Here is a 22,864-nt window from a genome sequence, read left to right as displayed (position 1 = left end):
TAAGGAGCCAATTATCCCTTTGTATAAGGCAATGGTCAGGCCACACCTTGAGTACTGCAGACACGTCTGGAGGCCTCATTTTAGGAAGGATGTATAGCTGCTGGAATGAGTACATAGAAGGACAACAAGATTGGTGAGGTGAACAACAGGATGCTCTTACTAAGAAAGGTTCAAGTTCTAATTGCAGCATTTGGAGATTAGGCACCTGCAAGGAGACCTGATTGAGGTGTAGTAGTAGTGGCATGTGATGCAAGAAAGCAAGTGTATGAGCTTATGCAGCATCAGCTAAAAAAAAAAAAAAAAAAAACTACACCATTCCCTCCAAATGCCTGTCCAGTTCCTCCTTAAATTTATTCAACTTCCACAATGACAGACAGAGGTTTGTTCCAGCAATTAACCACCCGCTGGCAAATTTCCACACATCTGTCTTTTCTTAATTTGAATTTATGCCCCCTTAGGTTCGTAATCGAACAAGTGGAAGGAACCCAACAGAATTCAGCGTGCTCAACCCATTCAAGGCCTTATACACCTCAATCAGATTACCGCGCAGGTGCCTAGTCTCCAGCCACTGCAATTTGCAGAACTTAAGCTTCTCTTGGTAAAAGGATCCCTTCATTCCCCTCACCAATCTTGTTGCCCTTCTCTGTACACGCTCAAGTAAATCTACATCCTTCCTAAAATGAGGCCTCCAGACCTGTACACAGTACTCAAGGCGTGGCCTGACCATTGCCTTATACAGAGGGACAATCACCTCCTCCCTGCTAGCAAAATTCCTATATATCATTGACAAAATCCCATGACCTGCCCTGGAAGCCTGTCTGCATTGCTCAGAAAATTTCACATCTGACTGCACAATTACTCCCAGGTCTTTTTCATTTTCTACCACCTTAAGTGTAGTACCACACAGTTGGTACGTTTCTCTGGGGTTACTTCTACCCATATGCAGTACTTTGCATTTGTCAAGGTTAAACTTCAGTTGCCACTTCTTAGCCCATCTGCCCAAATTATCTAGATCCTGTTGCAGTAGCACACTGCCATTACTGTCATTAACAACCCTGCCAACCTTTGTATCATTTGCAAACTTCGACATTAAGCCTGATATACCTTCATCAATATCATTGATAAATATACAAAACAACAGTGGACCTAACACCGAACCCTGTGGGACTCCACTAACAACATTAGTTCACGAAGAGCAGCATCCATTGATTACCACCCTCTGTCTTCTCCCACTTAACCATCCTTTTATCCATTGTAGCAACTTACCCTTAATACCATTCTGCTCCAATTTATATAACAGTCTTCCATGCGCAAGAGTGTCAAAAGCTTTCCTGAAATCCAAATATATGATATCAAAATTATTTTTTGCATCCAGTTCCTTTGTAACCACATCATAATATCCTATCAAATTTGTCAGACAAGACTTTCCCTTAACAAACCCATGCCGTGTCTGAATTATTGCTGCAGTCTTGTCTAGATGATCCTGCAATGCATCTTTAACCAGTGACTCCATTATTTTACCCGGAACAGAAGTTAAACTAACTGGTCTGTAATTACTCGTGTCACCCTTCGATCCCCCATTGTGAATTGGGGATACATTTGCACATCTCCAGTCCATGGGTACCACCCCTGAGTCCAAAAAAAGCTCTCATAATTATGGCTAAAAGTTTGCTTAGTTGCTTTGCCGCCTCCTTTAATATAACTGGATAGATCCCATCAGTTATATCATGTGTATAAGGTTTTGAATAGTTTCAGCAAGCTCAATGCTGATGGGATTCTCCTTTTGCTCAGATTACACATTTGAAGGGGCATAAATTCAAGAGCAATGTCAGCTGCAAAACAGATATGCAGAATTTGCCTTTAGCCAATGAGTGGTTGATTGCTGGAACAAACTTCCATCTATCATTGTGGAAGCTGATAGCTTAAAATAGATTCAAGGAAGAACTGGACAAACTTTTGGGGCAAATGAATAAGTGAATGGGAAGTGGTTTTTTTTTTTTTTTTTTTTTTGTTGATGATGTATAAGCTTGCTTTTGTGCATCATATGCCACTACTAATGCTAAATGCTAATACTAATTAAAATGTGAACCATTAACACCTGTAAATGGTAGATCGAATAAAAGATGGTACTAGTGGTAAAATTCAAGTAACAGTTCAGTTTGTTAAGTTTGGTAAACGTAAACAAACTACAATTAAGAAACTCACAGCAAATGTCAGAATATCAATGGAGCTTTGGAGGAAAAATACTTCTACGATGATCAATGAGAATAAAATTAATCATTCTTCTTAAGTGATCATTATTATAACAATGCATTCTTCATTAGTTTACATGACATTCTGCCTTTAATAATATAATTTGGAGAACCAATTTCTCAGAAACAATAACAAGGATCTTTTAGTTACCAGTGTAGCTACAGCAAAAGGAAAAACAAGAGATGGTCAAGGTCATCCAATAGGCCTCTTCCATGAAATTAGTATGGAATGGAAAGTCAAGTAAGCAATCTTGAGCACCTGTTGTTTTACTCCCTACTTGAGTCATACACCTGGTGAGCCATATGAGCAACTATAATGGTGGGAAAAACCTTATTTGGGTGATATTAAATCTGTTGTTTGCATATATCATTAATTTGCCATTTATGGAAGACATTAATCAGATTTAACAAAGCATGCATTTTTCTAGCTGTATCTACACCCAGTTTTTAATTGCTTTGCTCTCAGCTGTCCTACAGTGAAATCAAACTGCTCTAACTCTTGCAAACTGCATGAGCAATTTCCACTATTCCCTCAGAGAAATTATAAGCTGTCTGCAAGACTGCCTTGTCCTTTCATATGTTTTCACAGTTAGCAAGATTTGGTTGGTTGGGTGAGTGAGGATTCTTGGTGTAAGGTGTGCAAGTGAGGCTAAAATACACCTTGAAGGTTAGCAGAACAAACGTGCCCTTTGCACATTCTCGCAGCAAAACAAACGTGCCTTTGCAAAAAGTTTCCCTAGTAAAAGTTAATTGGCCATTTATTTAAAAGATACTGCTGTGACAACTTGTTTCAGGAAACGGATAGCTTTATCTATATTACAACTTTGAAAACTCTGATTTCATATATGCATGGCAGTGGCAGCTCACATTGAACAACTTCTAGTTAACCAGTTAGTCCTCAAACAGACTGTCATAATGGTTTCAGCTTTTAAACAAATGGCTGATTAACCTTTTGGTGAGGTCATCCATTTTAAAAGCAACATAATACCAGGGAAACTCTTTATATAGGCAGGTTAATTATATTGTGAGAATTAAGACAATAGCATTGTCTTTGTCTATGCAGTTTAAATCTTACTGACTGCAAAATCAATTTAAAGGATAAAATAATCCTGCAAGAATCTTATAAAAAAAAAAAAAAGAAGAAATGTCACCCTTTTTTGCATAAATTCTTAAAGAAAAATGCAATCATTGATATGAGTGCCAGATTGCTTTCTTTGCCTTTCTGGATTGTAAAGTGCCAAATTTTAGAGTTTACTGTATGCAGGTGGACTATTTTATTTTCTTAAAATTAGCATCTAGTCATCAAATGCTGTTAACAAATAAACACACTGTCTTGGATGATTTTTCCAGTTCAATTTCTGTTTGGTTGGCTTCAGCAAGCAAATTATATATTTATCTTCTGACCTCAACAAAATGAATTTTTGATCATAGCTGCATTTGTTTGTAATTTACTTAATCCCCTCCCATAATTTCCTATATATCAGCTGTTTATACATACATACACCAATCTCACTTTGTGCCTAAATTGTCATATAACAACAAACTGCTTATACACACATTTAAACAGCAATTTAACTTTATGCTTACATTATATCACTTCATATACAAAAACAACTATCTTCTGTCAACTAACACAAACAATCAGAATCAAAAATTTTAAATTACTAACAGCATATATTTATTTGTCATGGCATAATTCTTACAAAACATTATACATTGTTATCAATTTATAGCATAACCTAATATCATATGCTTAACACCATAATATCGTATACTCAATATCTTGATTGGAATAAAATAAAAATTTTATTCCCATCATTAATATCCTATCATCATCTAGGTGATGTTATGATATTCCCATCATTAATATCTTATCATCACCTAGATGGAAATAAAATCTATTTCCATCAAGCAGTCTTACCTTCATTTGAAAATAGAGGAAATATCACATGCTTCACAAATGCTAATACTCCATTTTCTTCTAAATTTCCTGGCTCACAAAATGCTTTTTTCAGCTTCTTTTTCACTGTAACAGGACTATCCAAGAGATCAATTTTAGAATCTTCTTCGGAAGAACTCATTTTCCCTCCAGTGAGGCCTGGAACTATTTTATGCGAAAAAGATGAAACAACATATTTCTGCATCTTCATTAAACTTTATTATCACAATACATATTTATTAAGTGATTGCTGGTTAACATAGTATTTGTGTACCTTTTCTTACCATAAATACTGTATCAGAATGTAATTATATGAAAATGACAAAAATCTGATTGACATACTATATTTTGTTATTTACATAATCAATAGCACAATATCCAACAAAACATACACAAAACATCATCCTTGGTCTGTTACATGACACTTCAAACATTCAGGCCAGTTGTGTAATATACCCATGGAAGTTTATCACTCCTTTCCTCAAGGATGACCCAAGACTATTGATATTTGTGTACCATCTGCTGAAGGTCTCAGACCCTTACTCTGCCCAATTTGTAATCTAATTTCAAAAGCTTTCCTGAAATTCAAGTATATAATATCAAAATAATAATCTTTTGCATCCAGTTCCTTTGTGACCACATTGTAGTATCCAATTAAATTGGTCAGACAAGACTTCCCCTTAACAAACCCATGCTGTGTCTGAACTATTACTGCAGTCTTGTCTAGGTGATGCTGTATCACTTCTTTAACCAGTGACTCCCATTATTTTCCACAGAACAGAAAGTTGAACTAACAGGTCTATAATTATTTGCATCACCCTTTGAATCCCTTTTGTGAATTGGGGATACATTTGCACATCTCCAGTCCATGGGGACTTCCACTGAATCTAAGGATGCTCTCATTTACTTCCCTCGCTGCCTCCTTCAATATAACTGGATAGATTCCATCTGGATATATTTGTTTAATGTACCCAGAGCAAATGTATTGAAAGTGATTTCTGCATTCACAAGTATGGGAAAACAAATTCTGACAGGATGAAGTGACTGAAAGAGACTGCCAAATTCATCTGATTGAAGTTGACTGAAAGAGACTGCTGAATTCGTTTGGTTGGAGCTGATTGAGACTACCAAATTCATCTGATCAAAGCTGACTGAAAGAGACTGCCAGACACTGAAAAGGATTGCAGCCTGAAAACATAAAACTACTACCTCAAAATTAACTGCAGAACTTAATGAGTCTCATCAATCCAGTTTCAAGCAAAACAGTGCTCACTGAGAACTTCATAAAGCTGAAATTTATGAGAGCTGCTATTGTGAAGCCATACATTACTGATGGCAATGCTAAAAAGAGGATGCAATGGTGAAAGGAAGACAAAAACTAGACACTTGATGAATTGAAACCTAATTTTCAGGGAAATCATCATTCACACTCTTTACAACATCAGGGAGAGTTTACATTTGGCAAATGCTAAATGAAGCAAAATCAACCTGACTGTCTTGTACCAATTGTAAAACATGAAGGAGGACCAACAATGGTTTGGGCAGCAATATCTTATTTTTTAGGCCCTATCTTCACCCAGAATGGGCAAATTATTGCCACTGATTACTCTGATATTTTGAGTGACCAAGTTCATCTCATGGTGCAAACAATGTTTGCCATGTTTCAAGATGATAATGTGCTTATTGAAGCATTATCATCTTGAAATTTGACTCGTGGCACCATCAAACTCAAACCAAGATTCTTGGTTTGAGGAGCACAAAACTGAGGCTAAGCATCTGCCATGGCCTGCACAATCACCAAACTTAAATATTATTGAGCCACTGTGGGCATATTTGGAGAAGACGGTGAAAAGCAGATTTCCTTCACCTTCATCACTCAAGGAGCTTGAAATGTTTCTCCATGAAGAATGGTCCAATATTCCTCTTAAAAAGACAGTTCAAAATTTATTTAAATATATTCCATGTAAAATACCAGCTGTTTCAAAAGCAAAGGTGGCCCAACACCATATTAGTGCAAACGAGTAACTCTTATCCCAGGTGTTTCCATTATTTTGTCCATCCCCTATATACCTCAAGGCATGTGTCAATAGATTATGTATAGCTCCAAGAAGTCTGGACCAACAGGAAAATCTTAGTCACAGATCTGTGCTGTCACCTTTGGAGGTAATATACACAATCTAACATTTCTACTACTACTGAAAGCACTGCTGGAACTTTTGTTTTGAAATTGTTCAGTACGACTTCTATCTGCATCTCATATCATAAAATCTCCATCTTATGAGCTGTTATTCCATCTTGAAGAACAAGGAGTAACAGTGGGCATGAGATCATAGCTAAGTTATTCATGGTCAAAAACTGTGCATAATGGCATGCTGTGGTGTGGAACCCAATCCTGATTAAGATGCTTTTCCAAACCTCCTAATGCCTTCTCTCCAATATCTAAGGACCCCAAGTAGTGCTGTTGAATGACAATTTGTCATGCAGTAATGAAATTCTTGAAGAACAATTCTCTGTGTCAAAAAAAAAAAAAAACCCACAACCAACATTCTCTTCAAAGTGGACTAACCTGCTTTGCTTTTTTTCAGATGTCTTCCCAGTGGAAAGATAAACTCTTCCACTGGAAAGACTGTTGCTTTGTTTCTGGATTCATAACTATTAACCCAGCTTTCTTCTTCTGGCCTTACCTTAGAATGCAGGATTTTCATCGTTCTGATGTGATCCAGCAGGTCCTAGTACACAGACAAATTACTTTCTCTGCTCGTGGACAAGAAGATGAGGCAGAATCTTTGAAGTAATCTGCTACATATTACATAGTGTTTATGATAATCCACATCATTAATGATATTTTCAACTTCACATATGAACTGATACACTGTTTTTCATGTTTTCATCAGCGAGGCACAACGAGCAACATGCAAGCTTCACATCTTCAACTGATGTTTGACTGCTTCTGAAGACAAAAAAGCATTCAAATATATGTCCCTCCAGTGGCATTGTCACCAAAAGCTATTTCTAGCATTTCACAAGTTTCTTGAAGTTGTTTTGTCATGTTTAAAGCAAAAATCAATGAAGAACTCATTGGTCCTTCACGACAGCCATTTCACTAATTGTATGATTATGTAATGTAGCATGCTATAACAGTGAAAGTCAACAGATTATCTCAAATGAAGGAATACAAAGGTATATAGCAGTGGAAAGCTATACTGCACACCATTTGTGCTCCTAGCCACAATTCTAGAAACTTTTGGCTCACATCTTGTATCATTCCAGTTATACAAACTAGTGGCTTCACAATGATATAAGATCATCACTATATTAAGCAAGCAAGGAAGGATTCATCTCAGGAAATTATTTTAACAGCAAAATTTAGCTGTTAAAATAATTTCTCACAAACAAGCTTTCTGTTTGTGATAACAGAAAGCTTCACAAAAATAATTTCAAAGAATTTATAGACTAAGTTATATATTAGTATTAACTATTGAACGGGTCAGTGCCTTTGCACCATATTTTGTTCGTAGTGAACTGTGGACAAGAAGATGAGGCAGAATCTTTGAAGTAATCTGCTACATATTATATAGTGTTTATAAACTAAAGCAATTATTTTGCACGAAGCAACAGAACTAGGCTTAATATTCACTATTGAACGGGTCAGTGCCTTTGCACCATTTTGTTCGTAGTGAACTGTCCAAGTCTATAATTGGCATAATTTTAACTGTATCTCATATTGTGAATACCTTCACAAATAATTGCCTTAGTTTATATTATTACACACCATCAAGCATCTCTCATGGATTTATACTTCATAACTGGGTACTCTTTATTGTGGACTTATACTTCATAACTGGGTTGTCACTATTGCAACAACAGGGTACTTGCCCACTGACCGATGAGTAAGCCAACAAGTTTCGAAACAGTGGCGGTATCCACCAACAATAAGTAACGTCTTCTCCGCTGGTGAAGTGTTATTTATTCAAAGCAGTGCAATACCATGGCAATTTGTAAAAGTATTCACAATATGAGATACATTTAAAACGATGCCAATTATCGACTGGACCGTTCACTACAAACAAAACATGGTGCAATAGTGAATCTTAAGAGTAGTCCCATTGATTCATGCAAAATAATTATATTAGTATTAACAAATGATACAAGAAAACAAACTTATAAAGCAACAGAAAAAAAAAAAAAAAAAACAACTTCCCACATCACCTGTCCATCCACTCCAATAATTTGTCTAGTTCTTCCATGAATTTTTTCAAACTACCCATTTGCACAATAACAGATGGACATTTGTTCCAACAATTGAGCACCCACTGGCTGAAAGCAAACTTCTGCACAACTATCCTGCAACCATCTTTCCTCAATTTGAATTTATTCCTATTCATGTGTGTAGAGGAATAAATACCCACACCACATGGAGGAATGCCACCCATTCTGTGTTACCAGGCAATACTAGGTGGTAGATGACTCTCATCAACTGGTGCAATACCACCACTTTGCTTATTGGAGGCTTGAAGTGGGGGAACCCATGTTTAGTCTCCAGAGCCAAGTTCCAGTTAACCCTTCCCCATCTCTTCCATCATACAGTATGTCTGATGACTTTTGAGATTATGATGAACATCAAAGCGAGATCCAATCTTCCTTACATTTCAAGGGTACAGCTCTAAAACGGTGTTCACAGGCTGGCTGCTAGTCAGTACACTGGACTGAACCTATTGGTAACTCTTTAGGAGACTTCCAGATCAGCTAGTGTATAATCTGGCTACTTCTACTCTGCCAGATAGTGACTGGAGGGAGTTCAAGTAGTGTGTATGTGGGGAGCATCGACGAGGCCACATTACATTGAGGATTTGGGTATATTCTTACCATGTGTACGCCATATCCAAAAATTTCATTACTTCATACAGAATGTCCCACCCACTTTTTCTTACTATTGAATACACCACGAATTGTCACACTAATACAGTAAGCTTATCTGCGAAAAGATCTAAACCTCCGAAACACTTCCTAGTTCATTTCGCAAATATACATGGTCTCAGTTCTAATCTCAATGATGTCCATTTCCACTTGCAGTCAGCCAAACCACATATACTTTTTCTGATGGAATCTCAGTTATCAGCTGATTCAACCACTGCTCATCTCGGTTGCCCAAATTATCCGCTGTATGATTTCTTTTGCCTCAAAGGAGGTACTTGCGCATATTTCTGTTCCGATATTCCCTGTTAGAGACTTGGTAATTTGGAATCTCCTCTTTTCGATCTTCTCTGGCTTAAAATCTCTCTACCTCATTCTGTCAAATTCATCTGCTGTCTCTACTGTTCTCCCAACTCCACTAATCACTTGGAACTCTTTGACTTCCTCTCTTTGCAACTTAACTTTCTTCAGTCCAACTTTCCTAACAGTGAGATAATTTTCCTTGGTGATTTTAATGTTCACAACTCCAGCTGGCTTCCGTTTTCTAGTCACACAGACCTAGCTGGTCAAAATTCTGAGACTTTTGCAATTACTAATGACCTCGCACAGACTGTTCATTTATTCTATCAGAATACTGGACAATCCTAACATTACAGCCAACACGCTTGATCTTTTTCTCACAAACAACCCTTCAAAGTACACGGTTGAAGTGAGTAGCCCTTTAGGCACCTCAGATCACAACATGGTGATTGTCTCTTCTCCAATGGAGTCTTTATCTCATGGCAATTCCCAACCTTGTATTGTTTGGCACTACAAGAATGCTAAATGGGATGACCTGTGAGATTTCTTTTCTTCTTTTCCTTGGTCGGATTACTGTTTCAAAACTTCTGATGTCAACATTTGCTCAGATCATGTCAGTGAAATTATTCTTATAGGAATGGAATCCTTTATGCCACACTCCACTTTAAAATCGTGTCCTTTATCTAAACCTTGGTCTTCCAATGAATGTGCTAAGGGTGTTCAAGAGAAGAATGTTGCATGTCATAATTGGCTTGTTTCCAATTCTTCAGTTTCATTTTCTGCCTACACCAAAGCTCGCAACAATTGTAAAGCAGTTGTTATTAATCAGTCCAAAATAGATTTTGAACAGGCTGAGTAGAAAACTTGCTTCTTGCCCTAATGGTAGCAGAGCATTCTGGTCTCTTGCCAAAGCTATTGGCCGCAACTTTTGCCCATCTCCGCTCCCACCTAGGTCAAAACCAAATGGTTCTATTGTCACTTCAGCCAAGGATAAAGCTGACCTGCTAGCATCCCATTTTTCTTCCAACTCATGTATTAATGATCTTGGTAAAACACCTCCCACCATTCCCAACACACTCCATTCAATGTCTCCTGTGGTCTTCCGTCAAAAAGATGTCAGAAGGATTTTGTCGAATATTGATGCTAAGAAAGCTCCAGATCGTGATGGTATTTCTCCACTTGTTCTCAAAACCTGTGCTCTACTGAACTTACTCCTGTTCTTTGCTGCTTTTTTTTTTTTCACTTTCTTATTCCAAAGGTATTTTTCCTTCTGCTTGGAAATTTGCTCATATCCAGCCAGTTCCTAAAAAGGGTGACAAATCCCTCACATCCAATTATCGTCCCATTGCAATTACGTCTACTCTTTCTAATGTAATGGAGAAATCAATTAACTGCCAACTCTTAAACTACCTGGAAACCTTCAGTCTGATCAACGATCACCAGTATGGATTCCATCAGTGTCGATCCACTGGTGATATTCTGGCTTATGTTACCCATTTATGGACAAATTCAACGGAAACGTTCGGTTAAACACAAGCAGTTGCTCTTGACATCTCAAAGGTTTTCGATCGTGTTTGGCATAAATTCTTCTAAACAGGCTTCCATCTTATGGTTTGCCATCTGTTTTTTGAAATTGGTTATCCAGTTTTCTCTCAGATCGCTCACTGAGGGTGATGGTAGATGGCTCTCTGTCTTCTAACTTCTCCACTAATGCTGGTGTCCCCCAAGGTTCAGTTCTTTCCACCACTCTTTTCCTCTTGTATATGAATGGCCTTCTTCCATTGACTGGAAATCCTACCCATAGTTTTGCCGATGATAGCACATTGCATTCCACTTTCCATTTTGAGAAACCTTGCCCTGCTCAATCAGCTTCAACTTCTCAAATATCCGCTACCAATTCTTTAAATGCCGATTTCCAGGTAATTCTCCAGTGAGGCAAAGACAACTTAGTTGATTTCAATCCTTCTAAAACTCAGTATTGTCTTATATCTCGCAAAAAAGGATTCTCTGCTCCTATGCTTGTCTTTGGTGACACTCCGATTTCTAGGCAAAATGATATATCTCTTTTGGGGATTACCCTGACTTCTAATCTCTCTTGGTACAAGCACATTACAAATATTGCTTTCTCTGCATCTAAAAAACTTGGTTTTCTCTTTCGCTCTCAGTATTACTTTTCTTCCAAACGGCTGTTTACTCTGTACAAATCGCAAATCCGCCCTACCATGGAATATTGTTCCCACATCTCAGGTGGTGCCCCAAAACCTCTCTCAGGCTTCTAGATTCCATTCAGAAGAAGGCAGTTAATTTAATTAATGACTCCTCTCTAACAGTCTCTCCACTTGCTGTCTCATAGGCTTACTGTTTCTGCTGCATGCCTTTCCTACAGATACTTCCATGGGCACTGTTTTTCTGAATTGGCTTCTATAATTCCCGCTCTCTCTTTCAAAACAGTCTGAACACATGCTGCCACCAGCCAACATCCATTTACTGTCCAACTTCAAACTCACAAAACCAACTTTGAATCTTCCTCGTTTATTCATTCAACTGCTGTTTTCTGGAACAACCTTCCTTCATATGTATTTCCTGAAAATTACAGTCTAATGAAGTTCAAGTCTAATGTCAACAAATATCTTCTTTTGTCTTCTCAACCACCAAAGCAAGCACGGTACTAAGTTGTTTGTTTGTTTTTTAGGAGCATTAGCAACTAAGGCCATATTGCTCCGGGGATATGCGGTGTTCATTCCCTGACCTTTCCGCATCCTCTGTATTTGGTGGTCAAAGGCTCGAACCCCGGTCTAATCAAGAAGCGTGTGCTACGCACTGCTGCTCCTGCCCATGGAGGCGGCACAGTACTATGTACTATAGGTTCTAATACCTCTCGTGTTTGTGGTTTTCATAAAAAAGTCTGAGCAAGAGGAAGAATGACATCAACACTGAACTCACTCAATGCATTCAAAGCCTTAAATACCTCAGTTAGATCATCTTGTAGGTGCCTAGTATCTAAATGTTGCAATTTTCGGAACTGAAGCCTTTCTTGGTAAGACCACCCTTTTGTTTCTTTCACCAATCTCATTGCCCTTGCCCATACCAAAATATCCACATCTTTCCTCAAATTAGGCCTCCAGATTTGTAAGCAGTACTCAAGGTGCTACTTAACCATTATCTTGTACAATGGTTTGTTCATCTCCTTATCACTGTAAGCAAAATTCCTGTGTATCATTGACAAAACTTCATGAGCTGTCCTGGCAGCCTATCTGAATTGCTCAGAGAACTTCATATCTGACTGCACAATTATCCCAAGGTCTTTTCATTTTCCACTAGCCTGAGATAGCCTTCATTTTCCAACAGCCTGAGAAACTGGAACACAGATTCTATCTCAAATATCTGAAATATGGTTTCATAACTAAAATCAAAATGAACTGAAACTATCTGATATTTAAGATATAGAAGATAATTTCAGATATTATATGCAAATGTTATGCTGATGAATGTAGCAAATGTAATAAAAATCCACAGAATAAGAATTACATTAGGTAACAGCAAGGAAAATGACTTTCAATTCACGTAGCATATTTTCAAATTGTCCAAGGTAGATATGTATCATGAAGGAATAAAAATTAATCGTGTCAGAATTTTGAATTCTGTTCCTAAATGATGGGTAGCCTCTTGAGCTGCTAGTAAAAATTTGCTCTGCTGCTTATGTTTCTTAACTAGACTTTTCTATTGCACCAATTTTGACCAAAAAGCCAAGGGAATAAAATTTCTAAATGAATAGCCCCATTTGGGGTGGGAATTAAGATTTAATATTCCTGTATACAGGGTATCCCCCCCTCCAAGGCTGTTGGTAAAAATGTGATTAATGGCGTGGTATAAATGAGAAGTCAGTAACACACACACACAAACCTGCTGTAGCAATTACTGAAGTATCAAAAAAAAAAAAAAAAAAAAAAAATCCAATAATACTATATGGGATTTACTGATATGGAGACACATGCAGCTTCAGTATGCCAAAGCAAAGTTTTTCATGGATGCATATAACTGATAATTGCTGGGTTTTTTTTTTTGCTTCATTTTTATTTTTGTAACTTTATGCATTACACATCTGAATGTTAATTCTGCACTGGTAATACCCTCAACTGTAAAACGAGGTGATAATACAGCAGCACACAGGTAACAGCTTTTTTTTCAATTTCTGGAAGAAGTTTTTTTTAATCCTGTTTGGAGTATACCAATATTTCATCTTTTCTTAGTGAATCACAGTACTTATTGTAAGCATTTTTTTAAAATAAAAAATTAAGTGTTTTTATAATTTCAAAAAAAAAAAAAAAAACACAAAAATTTACTAATTATGCAGGAAATTAAAAAACAATGTTATAAAGATAAAAACAAACACAAAATGATTAGTCTCTTCCATTTACCAGTCCATTAATCACAAGAAATTTAAAACGTGCATGCACTTATATTTCTGCTTATTATGTCCATAGTTAAAAAAAATATAATATATATAAGAGATACTAATATTACTCAATTCCATTTTCAAATTTATTTCAGATTTGGTGCACTATAAAATGCATAAAATTTGAATATTACACATGTCACTACCTCTCAGTCCCAAGTGAATATGGCTTTCTATGTTTTTTTGTCATTAGTATCTGGACAGCCATATATCCATGTCAGAAATATGTATAAAAGCAAATACATTCACACCAGAAGCAGACTGATGAAATATAGTAGGTAGATCGAGACTTAGTGACTTTCAAACAAGGCGTCATCATAGGATGCCACATTAGCAATAAATTTGTTTGCATGATCAGAGCAAAACTATAACAGCAGATCAACAGCGGCTAATGTAATCACCAAAAGGAAACATAACAGCACTACTACAGCCAAGGAACATTCGGGCAAACCACAGAAATTAAAGGAAGACATAGAGGGCACTCAGAAGAGTGGTACTATCAGTCGGCAGGAACTTATACTAGTAAAAGGATGATATGCAAGGAGATGCATAGCACTGAATTTTACGGACGAGCTGCAGCACACAAATTGAACATCACAGCATGCAATGCACAGCACTGACTTACCTGGTGTATCAATTACCCATTGCAACTGATTCCCAGAACACTGGAAAAGTTGTATTATAAAGATATGAATCATGGCATAATGGCTTTCTGAACTTATAGCTATGTTTGGGTCTATTGGCTAACCAGAGACCATTATTTACCAGCATATGTTGTTCCAACTGTGTAGTTTGATGCAGATGCTGTTGCTGTCATTGTATAGGATTGCTCTTGTAGTCTGAGCTTGAATCACCAAAAGATCCAGAATCTCTTTCCTGGAATGATAAATGCCAAATGGTACACTAACAGTCTCAGCAATTCCATTCATCCTACATTGTGGCAATAGTATGGAGAGGATCCCTTTTTGTATCAACATGACAATGCATCATGTCGTACTGCACTGCTTGTAGTGTCTTAGTTTAAAGACAGACATGGAAAACTTTTACTGGCTTGCCCTGAGCCTCAACCCCAATCATGCTGAATCAATAGGATAAATCAAAGCACAGGCTTCAGGTTAGGACGCCACGATAGCTGAATTAACTACTGTGCTGAAGAAGGAACAGACCAAAATACTACCTTCCTGTTACCAAAATCTGATTCGGAGTCCATTGACAAGGACATGTGTAATTAAAGCCAAAGGTAGGCTTATCTGTTACTAAATATTGCATCTATAAAAGATTCTATAAAACATGCTGGTGTTTTGTTACTGTGGCAACTTTGCTTCAGTGCTTTCAACAGTCAGAAATATGCCCACTTGTATAATTTTTGAGTGGTAAGTGGCTATCCCTCGATAAAGATAACATTATGAAGCTTTCTTTTGTATATACGTTTTGGGCTTAAAATAAGTTTCTGTTCCCCTTATATTGCAACTATATATATATAAGTTGGTAGATTGAGACTCTACCTCTTATAAATACAATGTGTGTGCGTGTGCATGTGTATTTCTCATTGGTATTGGTGGACCAATGCCAATAACACAGAGTATATTTGTATTTTTATAAGGACTACAAAATTATTAATAAAATTTTAAATTAAAACTTTTTTAAAGTAAATCTTACCCATTGGATTCATAAAATGAACTCTTTTGGAATATCCCAACTGAGGCAAATACTGAAAGAAAATAAATTAACACATTTCTGTGATATACTAAACTTTCATTTCTTAGTATTTCTGGAAAATCTTTAACTATAAATTCAATAACTAAAACAGAGCTAAAGGTTTTGATATTCTTAACTCATCTGTGCAACTTTTATCAAGGATACCTTATATGCTTTGCACAAACAGTATCTCGGACATAAACTTAAACATCAAGTAAAATATAGTTGGGGAGATCAGCATTACAGATATGCTGCTGTGAGAAACATGCATAATATACTTCAATCTAATGATTTTTCTCAGAATAAAGTAAAAAATTCAGACAAATGATCATTGTAAGACTTGGATTAAACACACACATTGCAAAATGAACTAAAAAAACACAGGAATGCAATAAGATTCACTGAAGTTATTTTTACACTATTATAATATTTGTATAAAAAAGGCCACACGACTGAAAGATTATGCCATCTGGTGGCATAAAGTAAAATGCACAAATCATTTTGTTGTACTGCAATTTCAGTGTAATGAATAGTGCTAAAAACTATTTTACAAGAACCATTACCATTATTTGTTTGGATATTTCAGTTCCACTTTTATAACAAACAGAAGTACAGTCGGTCCTCGTATAACACATGTTTACATTACACGAATTCGATCATACACGATTTATAAATAGGGGAACGATATCTTATATAACACGAACCGAATTCGCTTATGCACAATTCGCCTTTGTGTTTACAAGAAATGGCAGTTGAACGCAGAATCACCCCAACTTCTCTTCATTCCTATCGTGAATGCAACACGACAGGAATGAAGAGAAGATTCTCAAAATATATTTATGTTTTTTATATCAGTGAAGGGGAAACACATTTCACCATAATAACATAAAACCAACACAATTCCAGCTATCAATATAATCGCAGATGCAATTAGATCGACTTTACTACCAATTTATAACAGATTCCACTAGCAGAAACGCAACTGGAAATTATTTTTATTGTTTTATGGTAGTAACTCCTAGAAATGTGCTTTAGTAAAATGTGAGGTGTTAATCTCTGCCTTTACGGTGTTGTTTATGTGTATCAAGCGTGCATCCTCGTTTTGTAATTGTGCTTTATTCCCTAAAAATGAGTAAAATGCTTAAAAGGTGTGAAAAGGAAGCGTCCTGGTGAAGACACTGCAGATTCAGAGAGAAAAATAAAAGCAATATCGATAAACAGAGGCGGACTGGATCAAAAATTCTTACCCGGGAAAATTGTAGTGACTTCATACTAGCGTTTATGGCTAAAATCACACTGGCCTCCGGCCCAACGGGGTTTCCCCGGTAAGGCTTATGGCCAGTCCGCCTCTGTTGATATAGAAAAAATACGAAATTGTGAAACGCTTTGAGTGAAATGAAAGACCATGTGATATTGCACGTGCTACAGACCTAAATGAGGCAACGCCGAGAATTACAAAGAATGCAGAGAAAATAAAAACAACTTTTATAGCAGGACCAACTCAAAGTGTAATTAAAATCCATTAGATTAAGACAAAGAATTGGAAGAGATGGAACGGCTGTCATCTGGATAGAAAATCAAACAAAAAACAAGTTTGCTTACGATAGAAGCAAAAGCATTAGCAATATTTTATTACGTAATAGTCATAATAAAATACGTTAGTATTTTATTACGATTATTTATTGTGTTTGGTAATGTTTTGGTTACAAATGTGTGTTCAATCTTGGGTGGTCGGCACCTAACCCTATTTTTCCCATAGGGCCCGTTGTTTATATTGCACGATTTTGCATTGCACGAGGGTTTCTAGGAATACAACTATCGTGCTATACGAGGACTGACTGTAGTAATTTGTACTTTATTTCATTTAATTTTTGACTCTAAAATCAATTAATAAATAAAACATGTAAAAAGAAATATAAAGTGAATTACTACTTTAAAAGGATATTTTATTTATAACAAATAGAACAGTATATAAAATTTTAATAATTCACATTTACAAATACATTACATTAATTTTCTGAGAGAAGGGACAAAAAAAAAAAAAAAAAGTATTGGTATGCAAATTTGCTATCTGAGATACTTCACTATCAAAATATATTTTTTTTTAAAATGAAAAAGTGTCTGCACCCTATATCACCTATGTACTGTAAGGAGAAAGGAAAAAGAAACAAACCTGAGCTTGGCCATTCAGGAATAGGGAAAATATAGAGAGTATGATACAGAATTCTTTGGTTAATATCTTTACAATGTGGTACCCTATCCCATTGATCACTGCAACAAGCAATGATAGATAAGTGTAGCGCCTCCCACTTACTGCTCCAGTAGAATGCTAATTAACAGTGGTTGTATTAGAATGGATGCCACCAGTCCACCAACTAAAGCCAGCAGGTTTGCATTAGAGCTATGGAAATACATGGTACCATATTCTAAAGATGTGAAGAGTGAATGCTGTATTGGTACTGGTTTAAAATCAAGAAAAGAGGCCCCTCATGCTGTTTTAAAATTGGGAAATGATTTAAAACCAGCTCCAAAGGGAGAACTCATTTTCCAATCTAAAACGAACACCCGTGGGGGATCAATGAAAACAGTACTAAATTAAACCTTTAAAATCTTTATACCAGGGCCAAAGGGGCCCTGCTTTTAATTAGAAAATGAGAGGCCCCCGACACTGGTTTTAAATTGTTTCCTGATTTTAAAACTGCACCAGGGGGACTCTTTTTTCCTATTTAAAATCAGCACCAAGACTGCATTCACTCTAACGCAAATCACGGTTATTTGGCAGCCCGCCTGAGCAATCAGTATCCCATCCCAAAGATCTTGGAAATGTTCTTTAGAATATGGTACCCTGTGTTTCCGTATACTGTAACGCAAACCTGCCAGCTTTAGTCAGTGGAAAGATGGCATTCATTCTAATGCAAGCCAATGGTAATTAGCAGCTTGTCAGAGCAATAAGTGGGAGCAGCTACACTTGTCTATCACTGGTTGTTGCAAAGACCCATGGGATGAGGGTACCATGTTGTAAAAAATCAACCAATTCTTTTCCTAACCTCTTTCAAAACTTGTTTTGTTTTCTTTACGCAAATGCTGTTAATGTTTATTTTATTTCTTTCTCAACTGCATTTACAACAGGATGTATGTGACACAGTGCTCTATAGAATGAATTCTGGACACAACTGACAAAATCAAATTTGTGTTTATTCATTCCTGCACTAACCATTCACCATTTTCAATTTCTTTCTTAATAAACCAATATATTTTATGCATAGGAGGGTGCTGAAAATAATTTGCTACACAGAATTTTTCATTACAAGTACTGTTCAAATGAAATTTACAAAGAACTATTAATAAGAGAAGTTACCCAGGACCAGGTAATACTTGATCTATAGTGAAATTTTTGTCAAAATGGTATTCTTCATAACAGGTTTTAAATATACTTTGTTAATGTACTACCCTAAAATAAAAAGACCCTTTATTTTTGAAAAATTATTTAACATGGTAATTTAAAGGAACATTAATATTAGCCTCCATGTTCAATTCTTCTGAAATTAGAGCCAAATGATTTTTTTTAGTTGCAAAATATGTTTTGTTTGAGATGAAAACTTGGTCGAAAATTTAACATTACAACACAGATTTCAATATGAGGGCTTCTATAGCATAAAAAGTGCAAGTTCTGGCACCTCTGCTAGTTTTATTCCTATTTCAATATTCTTCAGACCCATATCTATAATTTTTATTCTTAACTCATAGTTTCCACATCTACAACCATATCATCACTTGTTATTCTATATGATTTTTGTTTTTGAGAAAGAGGTTGACCAAACAGGAATAATATGTTTAACATTCTTATTGTCAACAACGGTTACCCCAGATTTTCAATAACATTTTCAGATAATGTTTAGGAACTTTTATAGGCCAACTGTGATGGTATAGTAGATTTACAATTCACTTACATGGAACGGTATAAATTCAACTGCTGTCATAGTTTATAGGAACTTTATAAACTTGCTCCAGTCTGTGACTATAATTAGCTGGTCTAAGAAGGTGATGTAGAGTATTCATTCTATGAATTATTCCAATTTTTCATTCTGCAAATATGAATACCTACCCCATGAACATGCAAACATACAAAGATTAGTATTATTTACCCTTATAATAAAGAAGTCTTACCATTCTTGGCAGTAAAGTAGCAATGAATGAAACTTCATGTAATTATATCTTGCACAGGTGAATAATAAATATCAAAATTTTGACTATTTAATAATTAGAACTATTATTAATATAGGGCAATTCAAAAGTAGCTTAAAAACTTTGAAAAGTCTATAACTTTCTTGAACTTATTTTCAACTTAGTAAAATATAAATTTTTACATATGCCTGATGACTAACAAGTCATAGGGCATATGTACAAACAAAAGAATATCCCGCTACATCTGCTCCAATGTGTCAGATGTTACATGATCAGTAGCAATTCTAACTCATTTCTTAAATTTGTATAAATATGTTGGTAAGGGTGTTGATTAAGCGATCTACAGAAAGGCTCCAAAAGTTGCTATTTTGTTTACATTTTATGTACATACAAACTACTGGTGAAACTTGAAACTACTAATTACCAATAAAAATTAAGATGATGGTTTTCATTCATTCATTAAGTTCAAAATACAGAAAGCTACAAGCTTATCAAGTTACGAAACTACTTTTGAATTACTCTGTACATATCACTAACTGCAAGTCATGTTTCAAAAACATGAGGAATGAAATTATCTTAAAACTGCATTAAAACTTCAGCAAGTGATGAAACCACTTATTTTAAAACTCTTTGCATACACAGTTCAGAATATAAACTCCATTATTTTTGCTCAATAATTTCCCTTGCTTATGTATGTAACTGAACATGAACCACCTTAATGTTTCTTAATCTGATTCTTATTCTGTCCTCAGGGGACATAACTGGTCTAACACTGCTGGGAAGTGGAGAGGAAGGCAGACATGACAACCAACACACCTCCCTGAATTTTCAATGTACAGATGAATGAAACGGTAAGAGTTGTGACATTTTTTTTTTTTTTTTGTGATATTGAAGGATCACGCAAGGGTTCCATTAAATTATATTTCGCCAAGAAATAAAACCCAAAATTTTCAATTCATAATTACACAAAAAAAGGACTGGTACCTTTGCAAATTAGTTAATAGTAGATGTGATGGTAAAATCCAAATATAATCCTTTTGTGTACTTACTTTTTCAGAGAATGTAAAAATCTTCCTTTGATCCACACCACCAAACTGTGCATCAACTTTTAAATACTCCTCATCCAGGGCCTATAAATATGAAATAATTTAAGCACATGCACAAACTCTCATGGTATGTATGTATGTGTATATATCAGCAATATAAGTATACAGGGTGTCTCAAAAATACACGGCATAACTTCACAAATGAGTTCCTCATATGTAGACAATAAAAATATTTTATATCAACATAGTTCCGGAAATGCTTGGTTCCCGAGTTATTAACCGGAATGTCTTATCTCCTGCAGGAGATTTCCTTCATCACAAGGTACTCAGAATCTGGTGGTTTTCCATTCCGACCATGTACTCAAATCAGGAGCAAGCGGATATGCACTTTATGTACGGTTTGGCAGACGGCAATGCTCTGAAGGCATGTCGTTTGTACCATGAAAGGTTCCCAGAAAGATGTCTAGACAGAAAAACGTTTGAAGGTATCCATCACCGCCTTTGTGAACATGGGACCTTTACACCTTGTGCTGCCGACAGAGGATGACCAAGATCTATGACTCCTGAAGTAGAAGAGGAGATTTTGGATGTTGTGCATGCCACTCCTGGAATCAGCGCAAGCAGAATAGCAATGCAACTGGCTGTTCAACGCGTGACTATTTAGAGAGTGTTGTGAGAACACCAACTGTATCCTTACCATCTGCAATGGGTACAGGCCTTGTCACCAGCAGATTAACATGCCAGGAATTTGATGAGTCCATGAGACGTCGATGTGAGGCCTGTATTCAGGCAGAAGGTGGACATTTTGAACAATTACTATAAGGCGATGTGAACAGTTGTGTGTCATAGACAGACCTTCAAAACTCGGAAACCAAGCATTTCCAGAACTATGTTGATATAAAATATTTTTATTGTCTACACATGAGGAACTCATTCCTGAAGTTACGCCGTGTATTTTTGAGACACTCTGTATAAGGAAAACAGCATAAAACCAAAGAAAATGAACTTAGAGGAGTGTTAAATTGGGTAAAACCATGATGAAGATGATAAAAAGCAAATTACAAATAATCAATTTTGCTTATAATTTGCTTTTATCCTGCTTGAATTTCACTGTCACAGTCTCATATAGTTGGAATGTCGTCAAATCTTTGTCCTTTCAGCTATATTTTGAATTTGGTGAGATAAAAATATGATGTCCTGGCTAATTTCTCGTTAACCTAATGCTATTTTGCATTCAGTGAAATGACATTGAAAAAACCAACCTCTTAATCTGAATTTTTACTTTTTTGCATTTAAAAATGGTAGAATGCTTTAAATATATTGAAGTAATTGACAAGCTTGCAGCCTGACCATGAGAAATCATGGTCAATAAGATTTCTCATTCTCTTTTGTCACAGTGTGGTAATGAAATGAACATTGGCTAGAAGTTAATTTCATTGGTTAGAGTGTATGTTTATTGGTAATGCTCCAAGAAAGCAGATAGCTTTGCCAATCATAGATAAAATTGGGATTTTGCAAGCTGTAGATAATAGTGTGCATTCTAAGAGTGACATAGTCAAGCAGGTTGGCATTTCTGAGAGTACTCTTTTCACTATTCTGAAAGATTGGAAAAAGATTAAAAGTTTAGAGGAATCTTCTTCTGCACTGGGTACGATTTGAGCATGAAAGGCAAAATATTTAAAACTTGAAAAGGAACTTTTGGAATGGCTAATGATTATGAATGCAAAAAATGCTCCCATAGATGGTAATCTTTTAAAAGCTAAGGCTGAATCGTTTGAGCATCGAATGGATATTGAGGAATTTAAAAGTTCAGATGAATGGTTCCAGAAATTTAAGACTCATTGTGGCTTGTCTTTCAAAAAAGTGTGGCGAAAGTGCAGCCATGGACACTGACGCTACAAAGGAATGGAAGGAAAATTGTTTAAAAAATGTTTTGCCAACATACGACCACAATATCTTCAATACTGATGAAACTGGACTCTTTTTTTAAAAATTACTACCAGATAAAAGCGGTGCCACCCAAAATCTTGATGACCAAAATTCTGACATAACAATTGTATTTAAAAAAAAAAAA

The 22,864-nt window shown here is 36.0% G+C and overlaps 1 protein-coding gene across 1 annotated transcript in view; it reads right to left on the bottom strand.

The window, feature by feature from the left end:
- Nucleotides 1–22,864, bottom strand: part of TyrRS (Tyrosyl-tRNA synthetase) — a 77,664-nt gene that overhangs the window by 24,086 nt on the left and 30,714 nt on the right. Inside the window, exons 6-8 of the mRNA XM_090379742.1 lie at nt 20,794–20,874; nt 15,521–15,572; nt 4,174–4,356 (exon numbers count right to left, since the gene is read on the bottom strand). Coding sequence (XP_090235868.1) covers nt 4,174–4,356; nt 15,521–15,572; nt 20,794–20,874 — 316 coding nt within the window. The remainder of the gene's footprint in view (nt 1–4,173; nt 4,357–15,520; nt 15,573–20,793; nt 20,875–22,864) is intronic.

The sequence above is a fragment of the Mastigoproctus giganteus genome, chromosome 8 (assembly GCF_048544385.1).
Source record: "Mastigoproctus giganteus isolate SK-2022 chromosome 8, ASM4854438v1, whole genome shotgun sequence".
In the NCBI taxonomy this organism is placed as follows: domain Eukaryota; kingdom Metazoa; phylum Arthropoda; class Arachnida; order Uropygi; family Thelyphonidae; genus Mastigoproctus; species Mastigoproctus giganteus.
Note: the sequence above shows the minus strand (reverse complement) of the source record. Positions and strands in the feature narration are given on the sequence as shown.